At 35.3% G+C, this 15,838-nt stretch overlaps 1 protein-coding gene across 1 annotated transcript in view; it reads right to left on the reverse strand.

Moving 5' to 3' along the window:
- DNAI3 (dynein axonemal intermediate chain 3) overlaps nt 1-15,838 on the reverse strand; it is a 61,133-nt gene that overhangs the window by 25,142 nt on the left and 20,153 nt on the right. The window contains exons 9-14 of the mRNA XM_041748581.1: nt 15,439-15,563; nt 13,470-13,559; nt 11,252-11,338; nt 10,253-10,381; nt 7,243-7,316; nt 953-1,097 (exon numbers count right to left, since the gene is read on the reverse strand). Coding sequence (XP_041604515.1) covers nt 953-1,097; nt 7,243-7,316; nt 10,253-10,381; nt 11,252-11,338; nt 13,470-13,559; nt 15,439-15,563 — 650 coding nt within the window. The remainder of the gene's footprint in view (nt 1-952; nt 1,098-7,242; nt 7,317-10,252; nt 10,382-11,251; nt 11,339-13,469; nt 13,560-15,438; nt 15,564-15,838) is intronic.

Consider the following 15,838-nt stretch of genomic DNA (forward strand, 5'->3'; position numbering starts at 1 on the left):
ATGTTTCCAGTTATTCCCGGGTGAGTTTCTGTTTGTTCGTTTCTATTTATTTGTTTATTTATTTATTTATTTATTTATTTATTTATTTATTTATTTATTTCTGGGGAAGGAAGGCGGGGCTGGGTGTTCGTTTCTTTTTATTTTATTTTATTTTATTTTTTTTTTTTTATTTTTTTATTTTTTGTTCGTTTCTTTTTAAACAATTTACAGCTCAGTAAATCCTACCCCAGGAAATTCCTAATCCTCTAATTTCTAATCCCAGCTACTTCAGGAATATTCTCACCCCTCTGTGCTCTTTCTTCCATTTATAGCAAATACATCATACTGTAATTCTAGTCATACTTGTAAAATAAAGGAAAAAAGTATTCAGTTTGGAATTGGAACTAGCCATTCTAAAAAAAAAAAAAAAGAGTCATCAGTGTCAGAAGCCCATTCATACTTTCCACACATATTCCATCCACAGCCATATCTTCTTAAAGTTGCTTTTCTTCAAAGCTCTGCCTTTCAATAAAAGTACAAATAATTTCTCTTTTAACTACTTTCAGTTTTGTTTGGTCATAGGTATCAAAATGCTGTTTCCTACTATGTGCAAAATATGCAGAATTTTGCCTATACTAGGGATTAAAATTAGCTTTCCAGGCTATCTTGAGAGCCTGCTGATTTACAAGCAACTGCTTATGCCAATGAATAATTAGTATACAAACCATCAGTAAGTTGTGGTTTGTCTGTACATGAACAAATATCAATCTTGAGTTCACAAAAATTGTGATTTCTGGTTAGGCATCATAATAATTCTCAATGAAAGAATTTATTGGCTAAATGAATACATGAATTATAAAGTCCTATGTTAGTTTGAGCTGCTGTACTTCTAGAGTATGTGTATATAAGTATGTAAATGCAAATATATAGTGTATGTAAACAAGTAGAATGGACTAAATTGCATGTAACTTACCTTAGTGAGAGGTTTCCAGGAGAGATCAAGATGCAGAAATGTAGATGGTACATCAAAAGGTATTTCAATATTTTCTTCTTTCTTTTTCTCTACTGATTGTGGGGTTAAAGCCTTCTGTGGTCTGATATCCCAAAAACATATTGTGCTTTAAAAAAAATTCACATTTTATTTAGTACAAGTAAGAGATGAAGCCTTAGGACTACCATACTTTATCCTGCTCCACATTAGCAATGTGATCATGGTTGTATTTTAATATCTCTGAAACTAAGATTTTTATGAAATGGAACTGTTTTGCATTTTATATTTTAGAGAATTATATTATTTATAGGGTTATTTGATGACTTTGCTAGTATTGACACTAATAATATGTGAGAGCTGAGTTTGGAGATTGACAACATCTTTTTTTAACATAACAACTTTATTAAAATATAACTCATATAGCACAAAATTCACCCATTGAAAGCACACTATTCAGTGGTTCTTAATATAGTCACAAAGCTGTGCAACCATCATCACAATCGATTTCACCCAAGAAGAAACCTTGTACAGATTGGCGGTCACCCTTCTTGCTCCTCAGCTTGTCCCACCAGCCCTAGACAATAATAATCTACTTCCTAACTGTATACATTTGTTTACTCTGGACATTTCATATAAATGGAATCAATCTGACAATATGTAGCTTTTTGTGACTAGCTTCTTTCATTTAGCATATTTTCAAAGTTCATGCATGTGGTAGTGTATTTTTTATTTAAGATTTTATTTATTTATTCGTAAGAGACGCACAGAGAGAGGCAGAGACAGAGGGAGAAGCAGGCTCCTCACAGGGAGCCTAGCCTGATGTGGGACTTGATCCCTGAACTGGGATCACACCCTGAGCCAAAGGCAGATGCTCAACTCCTGAGCCAGCCAGGCGTCCCTATGTGGTAGTGTATATCAGTATATAATTTCTTTGTATTGCCAAATAATATTCCACTATATGGAATCTACCAGTTTATCCATTCATCAGTTGATGGACTATTATAAATAATGCTGCTATGAACATTTGTGTTTAAGTTTTGTGCAGATGCATGGTTTCACTTGGGTATACATTGAGGAATGTAATTGCTGGATTGTATGGTAACTTCTGTGATTGATCTTTTGAGGAACTGCTAGATTGTTTTCCAAAGCAACTATGTCTTTTTACATTCCCATCAGCAATGTGTGAGGCTTCCAGTTTCTCTACATCCTTACCAATACTTGCTAATTTTGTCTTTTTTATTATAGCCATCTTAGTGGAGGAAGTTGTGTTCCATGAGAATTGAACTAGATTTGCATTTGCCTGTGCTTTGGATATTATATGTAGGAAATCACTATCTAATCCAAGGTCATGAACACTTATGCTTATATTGGTTTATATTTTCTTCTAAAATTTGCATAGTTTTAAATCTTATATTTAGGTCTTTATTCCATTTCTAGTCAGTTTTTGTATACAGTGTGAGGCAAGGGTCCAACTTCATTCTTTTGCTTGCAGATATCCAGATGTCCCAGTACCATTTGTTGAAAAACTAGTCTTTCTTCATTAAATTGTCTTGGTACCCTTATAGAAAATCAATCATCCATAGACATGTGGGTTTATTTCTGAACTCTATGATTTCTATGTCTATCCTCCCGTCAGTGTCAGTACACCTGTCTCTAGCTGCAATTTGAGATCAGGAAGTGTGAGTCTTCCAACTTTGTTCTTCTTTGTTAAAGTTGTTGCTTTGGCTATTTTAAGTCTCATTGTGGTTTTGATTTGCATTTCCCTGATAGCTAATGTTGAACATCTTTTCATGGGCCATTTGTATATTTTTTGAAGAAAATGTCTATTGATGATCTTTGCTCATTTTTACATTGGGTTGTCTCTTTATTGTTGAGTTGTAAGAGTTTTTTGTTTGTTTTTTTTTTTGAGTTGTAAGAGTTTTGCATATTCTGGATAGCAATTTCTAACCAGATATATGATTTGCAAATATTTTCTTCCATTCTGTAGACTGTCTATTCAATTTTTTGATTGTGCTTTTTGAAGTACAAAAATTTTGATGAATTTCAATTTTTTATTTTACTTTTTTAAGATTTTATTTATTTATTAGACAGAGAAAGAGAATACTAACAGGGGAAGTTGCAGAGGAGGAGGAAGAGGCAGGCTCCCTGCTCAGCAGGGACTTGATCCCAGGACCCTGAGATTATGACCTGAGCCGAAGGAGCCATCCAGGTGCCCTCAATTTATTTTTTTCTTTTGTAGCTCGTGTTTTTGGTATCATATACAAAAGACATGACATATATATATATATAATATATTGTAAACATATACTATATAATATAAATATAATACATAATCTAAACATATGTACATTTATAGTGAAAACAAAACCTACACAGGCAATTTTGGATTTAATGTGCTTTGTACATGGTAAATATCCAGTAAAAGTTATTTCTCCTTCCTTACAGGTTGATTATTGATTATAAAAATAAATAAGAATGTATATGAAAATTCTTTATAAAGCTCCTCACATATATAGAGTATTATTTTGAGTGTAATAAACTTGGTAACACACTTACAGTGATACTTATACATTACACAGTATTTTTAGTATAAAGGTCTTTGTGCTAATTTTGTGAAAACATATGATGAGGTTGGCAAAGAATATGCCATATTAGCCCCATAATTTCTTTCACTGAGATTATGAGTAATCTGATTAATAAACTTAAGATATTATTAAAGAATTTAGATGAGTAAGTTAAAGTATTTAGATAAATGGATAGTAACTCAAGTAAGACTAAAAAAACTTTTTTTGTAAAGATTTTATTTATTTATTCATGAGAGACAGAGAGAGGCAGAAACACAGGCAGAGGCAGAAGCAGGCTCCTCACAGGGAGCCCAATGCAGGACTCGATCCCCAAACAGGGATCATGCCCTGAGCCAAAGGCAGACATTCAACCGCTGATCCACCCAGGCATCCCTAAAACTTTATTCATTTATGTGACTTAATAAATATTAATCATTTATTCATCTTAATAAATAAATTCATGAAAGTATTAATCATTTTTATGTTGTCAAAACATAAATCCTTGGGAGAACACCACAAATGACACAAAAAGATCTGTTTTAAACTATAATCATAATTGGTTTAAAATTGTTTTTCTAGGGACGTCTGAATGGCTCAGCCATTGAGCATCTGCTTTCAGCTCAAGGTATGATCCTTGGTTAGGAATCAAGTCCCACACTGGCCTCCCCACAGGGAGCCTGCTTCTCCCTCTACCTGTGTCTCTTCCTCTCTCTAGGTGTCTCTCATGAATAGATAAATAAAATCTTAAAAAACAAAACAAAAACTGTTTTTCCAAATAACAAAGATCTTGAATCTCATTTACAGCATTAATTTGCATTATCTATGAAATGATTTTGCTAAATACAGATAACTTCAGTTGAACTTTTTTTTTTTTCAGTTGAACTTTCTGCATAAATTAGTCACATACTCTTTTTGTGGGTCTTAAAAAGTCAATTAATTAACTTTTTAAATTCTAATATAATTAACATACAGTGTTATATTAGTTTTAGGTATGGAAACTAATAGAATTCAACAATTCTGTATGTTATTCAGTGCTCATCATCATAAGTGTACATAACCCTCTTCACCTAGTTCATTTATCCTCCTATCCATCTCCCTTCTGGTAACCACCAGTTTGTTCTCTAGTTAAGAATGGTTTTTTTGTTTTTCTCATTTTTTGTTTTGTTTCGTAAATTCCACATATGAGGGAAATCATATGGTATTTGTCTTTGACTGACTTATTTCACTTAGCATTATACCTTTGAGATCTTTGTACGTTGAGGTAAATGGCAAGGTTTCATTATTTTTTATTGCTGAGTAATATTCCATTGTTTGGTCACATCTTCTTTATCAATAGAAACTTATTTTTATCTTATTCTATATTATAAGACCCTTAGCAGAGCTGAGATAGAAAGACTAGGACTGGTAAGTTTTCCAAATAACTAAAAGTCACCTTTTCTAAATGCATAAACTTTCTTTTTTAACAACTTCTAAAAGAATTATTTCCAGAATATTCTAGAATGTTTCCAAATTCAAGGGCCATTGTTATAACCAAAAATCAGGGACATATGTCTTAAATATAATAAAACATATAATATTTTAAGTCTGTTCAGTGCTTCTAAATATTTTTCAAGGCTTCTGAAGAAGAGTACAGTTTTGCATTCGGTTGTTTAGAATCAACATCATACCATAAATATTGCTCCATGAAATCACAACAATTTTCATTGTTGTATAATATTCCATATGGCCCTACTGGTGGTCCTTTTGGGCAATAACTGTCCCCTCCCACCATGTTTTTTTGTTTTTTAGCAACAGCATTCTAATTGGCTTTTGGGGAGGGGCCCCTTCCCCATTGCATGCAGTCAGGTTGGAACTGTCATTCAAGGTGCTCTGCCCTTTCCTGTGTGGCCAAAGGGGTGAGTTTCTGATGTAACAGGAGTCAGGTTCATTCAGATGGAAGGTGCTGGCCATTTACTCCTGCTATGCAAATCCACGGGGCTGTTTCTGAGGCCTGAGTCAGCTCTTTGATTTATCAACATCATTATTTACTACCTATAGTATATATATGCATATATGTATTTATATACACCCACACACAACTCTCTCTCTACATGTACAATGAGTTGTGGGAGGATAAGTTATGGGTACTTGCCTTCAAAGCCTCGTTTTCTCTATCCATAAGTATTTTTCAGAGTTGTTGCAAATATAAAAATAGTTAACCTTTTGAAGCACCTATGAGAGTATTGGCATAAACTTCTAATAAGTTGATTTTATTCCCTTAAGATAACCATAGTCAATTTCTGTTGCTTGCAATCACAGAATCTTACCCAATATTTGTCCACAGGATGAATGATGTGTCTCTCACCCCTTGCCCATGGCTCCTATTAATGTTACTTATGCCTTCATCTTCCACTCCATAGCCTTCAGCTTCTATGGACTAAGGTGCCCTTAGTCCATTGAGATCAAAACTCTTTGGAACACTCAAGCTTTGCCAGTATTTGAAGACAAGATAAATAATATTACTCTTCATGTTTCCTACTTCGTTGTGAGTTTTTAGTTCCATAAATTGGGAGATGTAATTTTATTTAAACAAACATTCTTTTTTTTTTTTTAAACAAACATTCTTCAACATAGTTACCAACTTGTTTATCAAAAGAATTTTCTATAAATTTGCAATAAAAATGTAAAACTTTTCCACTGTTAAAAAGCCTTCCCAATTAAATGGTGCAATCTTTGTGAGATAAAATTGATGTAAATTTAGTGTGAGAATGTAAAGAAGCAGCATAACTCTGGATAATGTTTTTCAACATTATCAACCCTGAAACCTAATTAATTCTTTTTACACCATATTTGTGTCTAAAAGTATTTTGTCAACCAGCAACCATCTATAATATTCTGCCCTATTGTTAATATCAGGTTTAATTGCTACAATAAAGATTATTTAAGGAACAGAAGAAACTAATGATTTTAGAAGCATCTAAGAAAAAATATATAAAAAAGAAAAAACAATATATTATATGAAAACATTTTAGGTAGTGTTTAAAATAGGACTGTGATGTTGTGAATTATAAGATATATCAATCTGTTCTTCTTCAGGATTCTAGCAGAGTTTCTGAAACCCTTGGAATTACCTAGATGGTGAGAGTAGTTAAAGTGCCTTTTGTTATGTTAATGAGGCGCCATTTGGAACGCTCCTAAGGATTGGGGTGGGTTGCCAGTGGAGCCAACCTTGTAATGAGAGAATTGGAATTTTCAGTTCCACCCCCTGACTTCCAAGGAGGGGAGACCTACAGGAGATTGAGTTCAGTCACCGCTGGCCAAAACTTAACCAATTGTACCTATGTAATGAAGCCCTGTAAAGCCTCAGGTCAGGTTTCAGAGAGCTTCCTAGTTGGTGAACACGTGGAGATTTGGGAAGAGTGAGCACCAAGAGAAGGTATGGAAGCTCCTCACCCCTTCCCCATACCTTGCCTGTGCATCTCTTCCATCTGGCTGTTCCTGAGTTACACTCTTTCGTAATAAGCCAGTAATCTAGTAATTAAAATTTTCTCTTAGTTCTGTGAGCCACTCTAGGAAATTAATCTTTCCTAAGGAAGGAATCTTGGGAATTTACTATCTGCAGCCAGTGACAAGTACAGCTAAGGACCTGGGTTTGTGACTGGCATGTGAGGTGGCCACCCCACCCACTGTGACTTTGAAATTGAGCCAAGAACACTAATAAAGACATACCAATCAGCTGAACATGTGACAAGCTGACAGCATATTCCACTTCGATTCTCAAAGACAGAACCCATTCTGTTAATCTGTTTTTTTAAAAACACAAGAAGTTAAGTTCTGCATACCTAGAACATAATGACTTTCCTCAAAGCATTTTACTTTTATAATATTTTCTCCTTTGTTTTGAATTTTATTAAAAGAATATAACACTATCACAGAAATTTGGAGAATAAGGCTTAAAATGTAATTCTGACGTGTATTTTTTCCAGTCCTTTTTTTCACAGAAACAGTCTGACATAATTTTAACTAGCATGCATAAAAATTTCTTTTTTTTCTTTTTTTTTTGCATAAAAATTTCTAAGATTTTTCCAGTTGATGTAATTTGAACACTTACCTGTGTTACTAATAAATCACTTTAACAGTTTTATATTATACATATTATACTTGATTTAATTATCCATTATATCATTTCCATTATAATTTCATTTCCATTATAATTAGAAATGTAGGTTCTTTTGCTTTTTTTACTATTAATGATGGAATAAAACATGAATTTTTTATGAGATTGTTGAGCAGATAAGGTCAGTAGAAAAGAGTTTAGCGTTACAATAGATACCCACAGTCTCCTAGCACTGGCAAGAGTCCAAGGAGGGTTCATGGCTCCTCAGGGCCCTAGAAGGTCCCAAATTCCAACTAGCTAGCTTTGAAACAAGGTGAAAAAGATTTTGTGGCAATCTGTGAAGGTGCTACTCTCGAATCAGTAGGAAAACATGACTTTCCCCAATTCCCTACATTCCCGGAGGATTGATGGGCAGGACAGTAATCAAAGGTAGGTGCTCCAGCAGCAAACAGTGAGAGTAGGGGGTGGGGAAGGGAGCCAGGTGCTGCACTGCTAAGCCCTGTGGGCATCCCAGGAGCTAAGACCCTGGAAACCTGGCCAGGGACACAGCAGCCTGAACTCTCTCTGGTTTCTAACTACTGCCAACTTCTACTCATCTGATAAGCAACCCAGAGTCCATGTTGTCTCTCCTTCTACTGAGCCTTCCCTGCTGTATGAAGTGCGAGACCCCAGAAGTGTGCTTGCTTGGGGCTTTTATGTTTTAATGATTTAAACGATAACAACCATATAATAATATCATAGAAATTTGGAAAATAGGAGGTTTGAACATCAAATATAATTCTACTAATATTCTTTTCCAGTCTTTTTTCATGAATACATTTGAGATAATTTGTTAGGATGTGCATACAATGTTGTATCTTGAAGTATGAATTAGATTATTTCATAATATGAATTCTCAAAATTTGAATTACTGTTCAAAGAGTTGAAGATTTGGATGATTTAAGGGTCACACTGGCTGTCTTGCAGAAGTTTTATGTTGGAACCAGCAGTGTTAGAGTTTACTGGTTTCACTACTGCATCCTTTCTAACACAGGGTATTATTATCGATTAAATTTTTATTTATTTATTTATAGATTATTTATTTATTTATTTGACAGAGAGATAGAGAGAGCCAGAGAGCACGAGTTGGGGGCAGAATGGCAGAGGGAGGGGAGAAGCAGGGAGCCCCATGTGAGGCTTGATCCCAGGACCCTGGGACCATAGCCAAAGCCAAAAGCAGACACTCAACCAACTGAGTCACTCAGGTACCCCTATTAAATTTTTATTCAGAAATTAAATAGATCCCAAATAGTATATTATTGCTGCTTTATTATTAATTTCTTTGATATTAGAAAGCCTGAATGATTTTCATGTTTATCTAGTAATTGTTTTTCAGTATATGTTTTATTTACTGGAAATTTTGTATTTACCATATTTAAGACCAATATTTTCCTCCATTTTGTTGTTTGTTCTTTCTTCTTTAATTTAGAAATGTATGTATGTATGTTTTGAATTTCTTTCCATGTTAATTAGCTTAGAAAACTATCCCCAATCCAGAAATATGACATTCTATCATATTCTATTTTGATTTTTATTCTATTTTCCTGTGCTTTATTTTTACTTAAATTTATAATCATCTTAATTAATTTGTGTATACAGTATGAGCTGAAATGAAGTTGGAACAGAGAGTTCTTTGCATTGCCCTATCTTAAGCTCTTAGAGATCATAGAAACTATCTGGCTCTTTGCTTTGGTCCATTATAACTTCTAAGCCTTGCATAATCCATTTAAATATGTTTAAGGGCAGGGTGCCTGGGTGGTTCAGTCAGTTAAGCATCCTTCAGCTCAGGTCATTATCCCAGAGTCCCGGGATTGAGCCTCACATAGGGTTCCCTGCTCAGTGGGAAGTCTCCCTCTGCCTCTTCCCAGCTCATTCTCTCTCTCTCTCTCAAATAAATAAAATAAAATTAATTACCTTACCTAAAAGGCTAATTACCTTTTATAACTCTACTTTTCATAATATTCTTTGATACTCTCAAAGTACATAATAGACCCTTAGTATCCTTTAAGGGAAACATTTTGGGAGCTTACCCATTTCCAAATTTACTAACACCAGACTTAGTGAGTCAGGTGCATAATTACAAAGCCAAGCTGCATTGCAGGTGGTAGGCAGTCAGCTGAACTCATTCACAGCATGACTAGTTTTCACCCACCAGCCTCAAGGTGCACTCAGTTCAATATTGCCTTGGCAAAATAAAACATTACTATATGTCATGGATCTTCAGAGTTGCCTGCTCCAACTAGCTGAAATCATAAATTTTAAATCCACAAAGGCTGAGAGTGTAAAATATTTGCATTCTACTTTTACCTATCAAACTCTTCTCCATTCTTGTATTATATCATTGTTGACACCACTTACATTTTTTAGTGGTTTATAAGCCATTGAAGTTGAAACATTGGCCTTATTCTCATCCCCAAGCCAGATATTGGCAAGGCAACACCAACACAACTATTTGATGCCTGGTTCTTGGTTATTTTATGATTTTAATGTAAATGAATTGTTGACTTGAAACATGCACTTTGAATAAAATCTTCTGAAATGCACAATCCAACAGGAGAAAATTATGAGACCGTCAAGACTCACCTCAAATGTGTCAGGCAGCCAATGTATATCTGTAATTACTTTCTTATGACCATTTTCTATTGAGGAGACTGCACAGTGTCTGATATATGTTGCTTCTTTATTACTATCTGGTTCAAGGAGAAACATAGGCTGGAAAGATGCCAAAAGAAGGTTAGACGCCAATTTCAGAGAGCTAATGAGCGAATTCATACCTTATTCATTATTCCAGTTAGAGTTAGTAACTTGGAGAAATACTAGTTCAAAGAAAAACATGGTGTTTCAGTGTATCATATATGTAGGTAATAAGATTATATATTCTGCCTTTGGCTTAGTCTAAGTTCTCATGTCTAAACAAGAAGGATTGACCCACTCCCTAAAGAAATGATGATCCCATTTTTAAAGGAATGTTTCATGCATACACAGAAGGCCACGTCCCACTGTGTCTTGGTGAAGGCCCATTGGTGTTCAGGCTGAAGAATGGGGGTAAAGGTGTGCAATATGGTGGGTGAGTACTGTATCAGGAGCTGAGGAATCTCTTCCTCAGCCCTCTTGACAGCATCCACAGCTTCACAAAATCACAGTACATTATTATCAGAAAGGATTGTAACCCTTTTATTTTAGACATGAAGAAACTGATGCTTGCTGAGGTAAAAGGACATGCCCAAACTCACAGGACCACAGTCCAGAGCCTACATACATGGCCCTTCTGTCCTGTGCTCTTTCCATGACATCATGTTAGGCAAGTCACTCGGTCTCTTTATTTTATTTAACAACAACAAAAATAACTTCACATCCTCAGGTAGGTCATGCAACTTGTTTTATGGACTTTTTCACCAAGCGCCTACATAAAAGTGATTGAGAATATGTCCATGAATAGATGTGAAGGTGAAAATACTTGGTGAGGGTGAAGTGAAATAATACTTTTTTCCCACTCTATTGAGTCTTTGCATAGTTTGGCAGTTCTGTTGACAAACATCTGAATTGAAACAACTTGGAAGTGAAAAGTTATAAAAAGCTAACCTTGAGCGTGGCTTTTTTACTTCTACTACCACCTGTCTTGATGTTTTCTATGCGATCTGCATGTGCAGTAATATCCCACATGACAATCTAAAACAGAAGTAAATGTTATTATAACATATTTTCAGAAAATAGCTTATTAGGTCTTAAAAATTTCTTAAAAGCTATTGGTATTGGCATGCACTCTGATGAATCAATCTTGAAGGATAATCAAATGTAGCTGACATCTTTAGTAAGTCAGCAACTTTTAAAGCTAACATGAAAAAGAATGTTTTCTTCTCTATAAAAGTATTTTTAGCCCTTTTATTTCTGTGCTTGTGCTTGTGTTAATAAAGGCTTGCATTTTTTTAAACTCCAAGATAAACAGTATGCAATTTCCTCTGCTTTTGGGAATATGCTGTGACTGTGGGGAGAGCTGCTTTGCCTGTTCTCCAGAAGTAGTACAAACACTCAATTGTCCAAAAAGGCTGGAAAATGATGATTTCTACTTAATTAATATTCTAGCCAACTGCAAATTTGCACACACATGGATGGTCATTTTTGGAAAAATGAGAATAAAATAGAATATACAACACTAAATTAGATAAATTTTCAATGAATATAAATCATTTCAACACACTGAAATGTTAACAAAATGTCCGGATTACAGAATTGCAAGTGGTTTTATTTTCATCATTTACTTTTCTAAAATATTCTTTTTTAAAAAAAGTTTTATTTAAGTAATCTCTACAATCCAACATGAGGCTTGAAACTCACAACCCCAAGATCAAGAGTCTCATGCTCTTTGACTGAGCCAGCCAAGTGGCCCCTTTCTAAAATATTCTTAAAATTGTATCACCTTCATAATGAGTAACAAAAAGCATTTCAGTATTTGCAGGGCTTGGAGGGTGGGCTCTGGGTCATCCTTATGATCACCAGTTATTGTCGAACAAAACTGAGGGGGAAAATTGTTTTCCTGGTTGTTTTGATTCTGGATAAATGGTCATGGACACTGTAGATAGTTGTTGTTGTTGTTGTTGTTGTTTAAGATTTATTTATTTATTTTAGAGAGAGAATGGGTTAGAGGGTGAGAGGTAGAGGATTGTGAGCAGACTCCCTGCTGAGTGTGGAGCCCAATGTGGGGCTCAATTCCGTGACTGAGGTTATGACCTGAATGGAAATCAAGAGTCAGAAACTCAACTAATTGAGCCACCCAGGCATCCCCACTGTAGACATTTAAGTTTTCCATCACAAGGACATTTTCCTAGCTACACACAAAAAGTTCATATACCGTTAATGGTCAAACTCACTGGGTCACAGTGAATTTAAATTCTGATCATAAAACAGCTTTATTGAAGAAACAGTCAGTTGGAGGATAGGATATTTTTTCATATAAATTAGATAACTTAAAAGAAAAGAAGGGGATCTCTGGGTGGCTCAGCAGTTTAGCACCTGCCTTTGGCCCAGGGCCTGATCCTGGAGTCCCAGGATCGAGTCCCACATCAGGTTCCCTGCATGGAGCCTGCTTCTCCCTCTGCCTGTGTCTGCCTCTCTCTGTGTGTCTCTTATGAATAAATAAATAAAATATTTTAAAAAGAAAAAAGAAAAAGAAAAGAAGAGGGCACCTGGGTGTCTCAGTGGTTGAGCATCTGCCTTCGGCTCAGGTCATGATCCCGGAGTCCCAGGATCAAGTCCATTATCAGAATCCCCACAAGGAGCCTGCTTCTCCCTCTGCCTATGTCTCTGCCTGTCTCTGTGTGTGTCTCATGAATAAATAAATAAAATCTCAAAAAAAAAGAAAAGAAGAAAACAAATATGGTATCAAATAATAGGTATATAAATTCAGTACAATGTATGTTTTTCCAGTGAATTTCTCCTCAAATTCTGGATCATTCCCTAACTCCTACCCATAGGGAAATGTCAGAAAAGAAGTCTTGATCATGAGGTATTAATGCTTGTGTGTTTTGTTCTTCTGTGGAATCTTGTACAATATGCAGTTCTATTTCACAAATACAAACAGATTTGACTCAGTTTCATTCCAGTTCTAACTAGATTACTCTATGGACACCTCAAGCCCTGATATCGTGTCTAGCACATCTATATACCTCAGTTCTTGGCACACAATTGGCATCCATTCCTTCTGCCATACTGAATCCTTAAATTTCAAATAAACTACCTATCAAAACCTATTACAGAATGTTGTCAAAATTAAGAAATAGCTGGGAAAAAAATCCATAAGTACCTGCCCGTTTATGCAGCCTCCAGCAATGATATTAGGGTCACTTGGACAGAACTTGAAGCAAAAGATGTCATCTGGACTCTCCAGCATTAACTAAAGAAAACCCCCCAAATTCAAGAGATAATGAGAAAACCTATTAAGATCAGAGGGAGAAAATAGTAAGACAGTCAAAAGTTGAATTTGATAGCTGTGTATAAGAAACGTGGACATAGAATTCCACTTCGGGATGGGAAGTTGCTTTTGCTGAATTTTGTGAATGTTGACTATGTGCATGAGAGAGGTATGTTCTCAAGGGCCCGAGGTCTCCCCTTCCTCCACCCTGCACATGTTAGGAGATGTTGTAATTTTTTATAAACAAGAAGACTAAGCTTAGTGTTTCTGAAGCTCTGTGAGGACAAGATACTTGTCTGTTTTGTTCCTTGCTGTCGAGCTAGCACACAGTGAGCACTCAAAAAGAAACGTTGCTGAATGAGAAAAGATAGAGGTATTGCCAGTGATAATATTTCAAATTTTAAAATAATACAGAACCCAGAAGGTGCACAAACTCAAGTACCTGGAAGATAAGAAGGAAGCCCTGCAAGGAATATACCAGTGTGAAGGAATAGGTATATTAATCATCTTTGGCACCTGTGCTATATGTTAGCACCAAGCAAAATATGTGCATGCATGATGCCTGTTCTTCCTTAACCATGACCATCAAAAATATGGGGCCCAGAGGCCATTAGTTTGCCACCATCGAGCTAAAGTCTTCAGACTGGAATTGGAGTGAATCATCTTTGTTTATTTGGTACTCTGTAGCTTCTAGAGAAACTTCTACTTTTAAAATAAATTAGAAATATATCCTCCTATTGTTTTGATAGAACAAAGACAAAAGAAATCATTTATATTATTTCTTTAAGAAATGATTTGCTTGTCTTTTTAAGCTATTCTTCAAAACAGAGAATTCTTTTTTCTTCTTCTTCCTAATTTGCCTGATAGTTCAGCCACACTTCCATCATGTGGACAGGAAAGTAACTCTAGCCCACTAGAAAATGTTAGAAAATCCCTACTTACCTTTTTGTGGTAATTAGGCTGACAGGAAAGAACAAGAGATCTGTCATTTTGATCTCTAAGTCTATAATAAATAGTGTACTAGAATCTATTATAGTAAAACTGCCTGAATTCAGATGAAATCGGGAAGAAGGTAGAAGGGAAGGCTAGGGTTTCTTACGGAAAGCCTTAGTTATACAATACTTTATAGAAACAAAGTATTATATTTAAGTACATTAAAAAAAACTTAATCTAATACAATAAAGCACCTTCTCCCTAAGCAGGACTCCTTTTGAGCTGATGATGGAAATAGAACCCTGTGGGGCAAATCTGGCCCTTAGCCTTGTTTTATTTGAAGTCTGTGTTTGGCTTAGTTTTAGTTGAAACTAAACTATTTAAAAATTGGGAGATTTCACTCAAAAATTCGGATCTGGGTTCTTAACAAACGGAACTATCTGGCAACAAGAGAGCTGAAGTGTAGGTATCACATAAACGGGCTCTACTCTCTCCAGGGCTATCGTGCCATAGTCCTCACCACTCTGCATTGTTTCCCACCCGGGGATCTGTACTCATTACTGTCCCATACTGGTGATCCTCAGAACTGAGGAAATTTATGTGAAATGAACATCTATTTGCATTTGAACAAATAGTCTTGAAATAAAACCCATGAAGGAGTTTGCTTTTTAAAATTGGTTAAATTATCCTCTTAAAATCATTTTTGAAAATAACATGTTGATTTGTTCAATAAACCGTTTCAATAAACTAAGCGTACCCTTTAGTTTTGCTCAAATTGGTGAGAAATTGTGAATTGAAGAAAGCCTAACTTTATAAGCGCTTACCATATTAAGTGGTTATAAAGTACTTTGCAATTAAATCTGCTACAGATAAATATGAACATAGTATTTGAAATTTTTAGACTAGGTGGACAGCTCTCCTTAATTACCTGAGGATGTATGGGATCAGAGAAACTCCAGAAAAGAATCAGTGATGGTTGCAGCAATAATTTACCCGAAAAGTGGACTCTTTCTTCAAGGGAGAGTCGTACAGCCACTGACACGGCTATTAGCCCTGATTGAAGCACAATTAGAAGTTAAAATCCACAGCAACTATATATAGAGAAATGTTTTTAGGTGTTCCTGCTCTACAGAGTCACTATTCATTTCCATTTTGATGAAACTTCAATGAATATATTCAATAAGAGACTGGGAGTTCTCTTAGAGCTCTATTGTGTAATATGGTAGCCAGCAGCCACATATTGCTTATTTAGCACTTAAAAGGTGGTCGGTCCAAACTGAGATATACTGTTAATGTAAAATAAACAGTCAATTTCAAAGATTTAGCAA

The sequence above is a fragment of the Vulpes lagopus genome, chromosome 3, assembly GCF_018345385.1.
Source record: "Vulpes lagopus strain Blue_001 chromosome 3, ASM1834538v1, whole genome shotgun sequence".
Lineage (NCBI taxonomy): Eukaryota > Metazoa > Chordata > Mammalia > Carnivora > Canidae > Vulpes > Vulpes lagopus.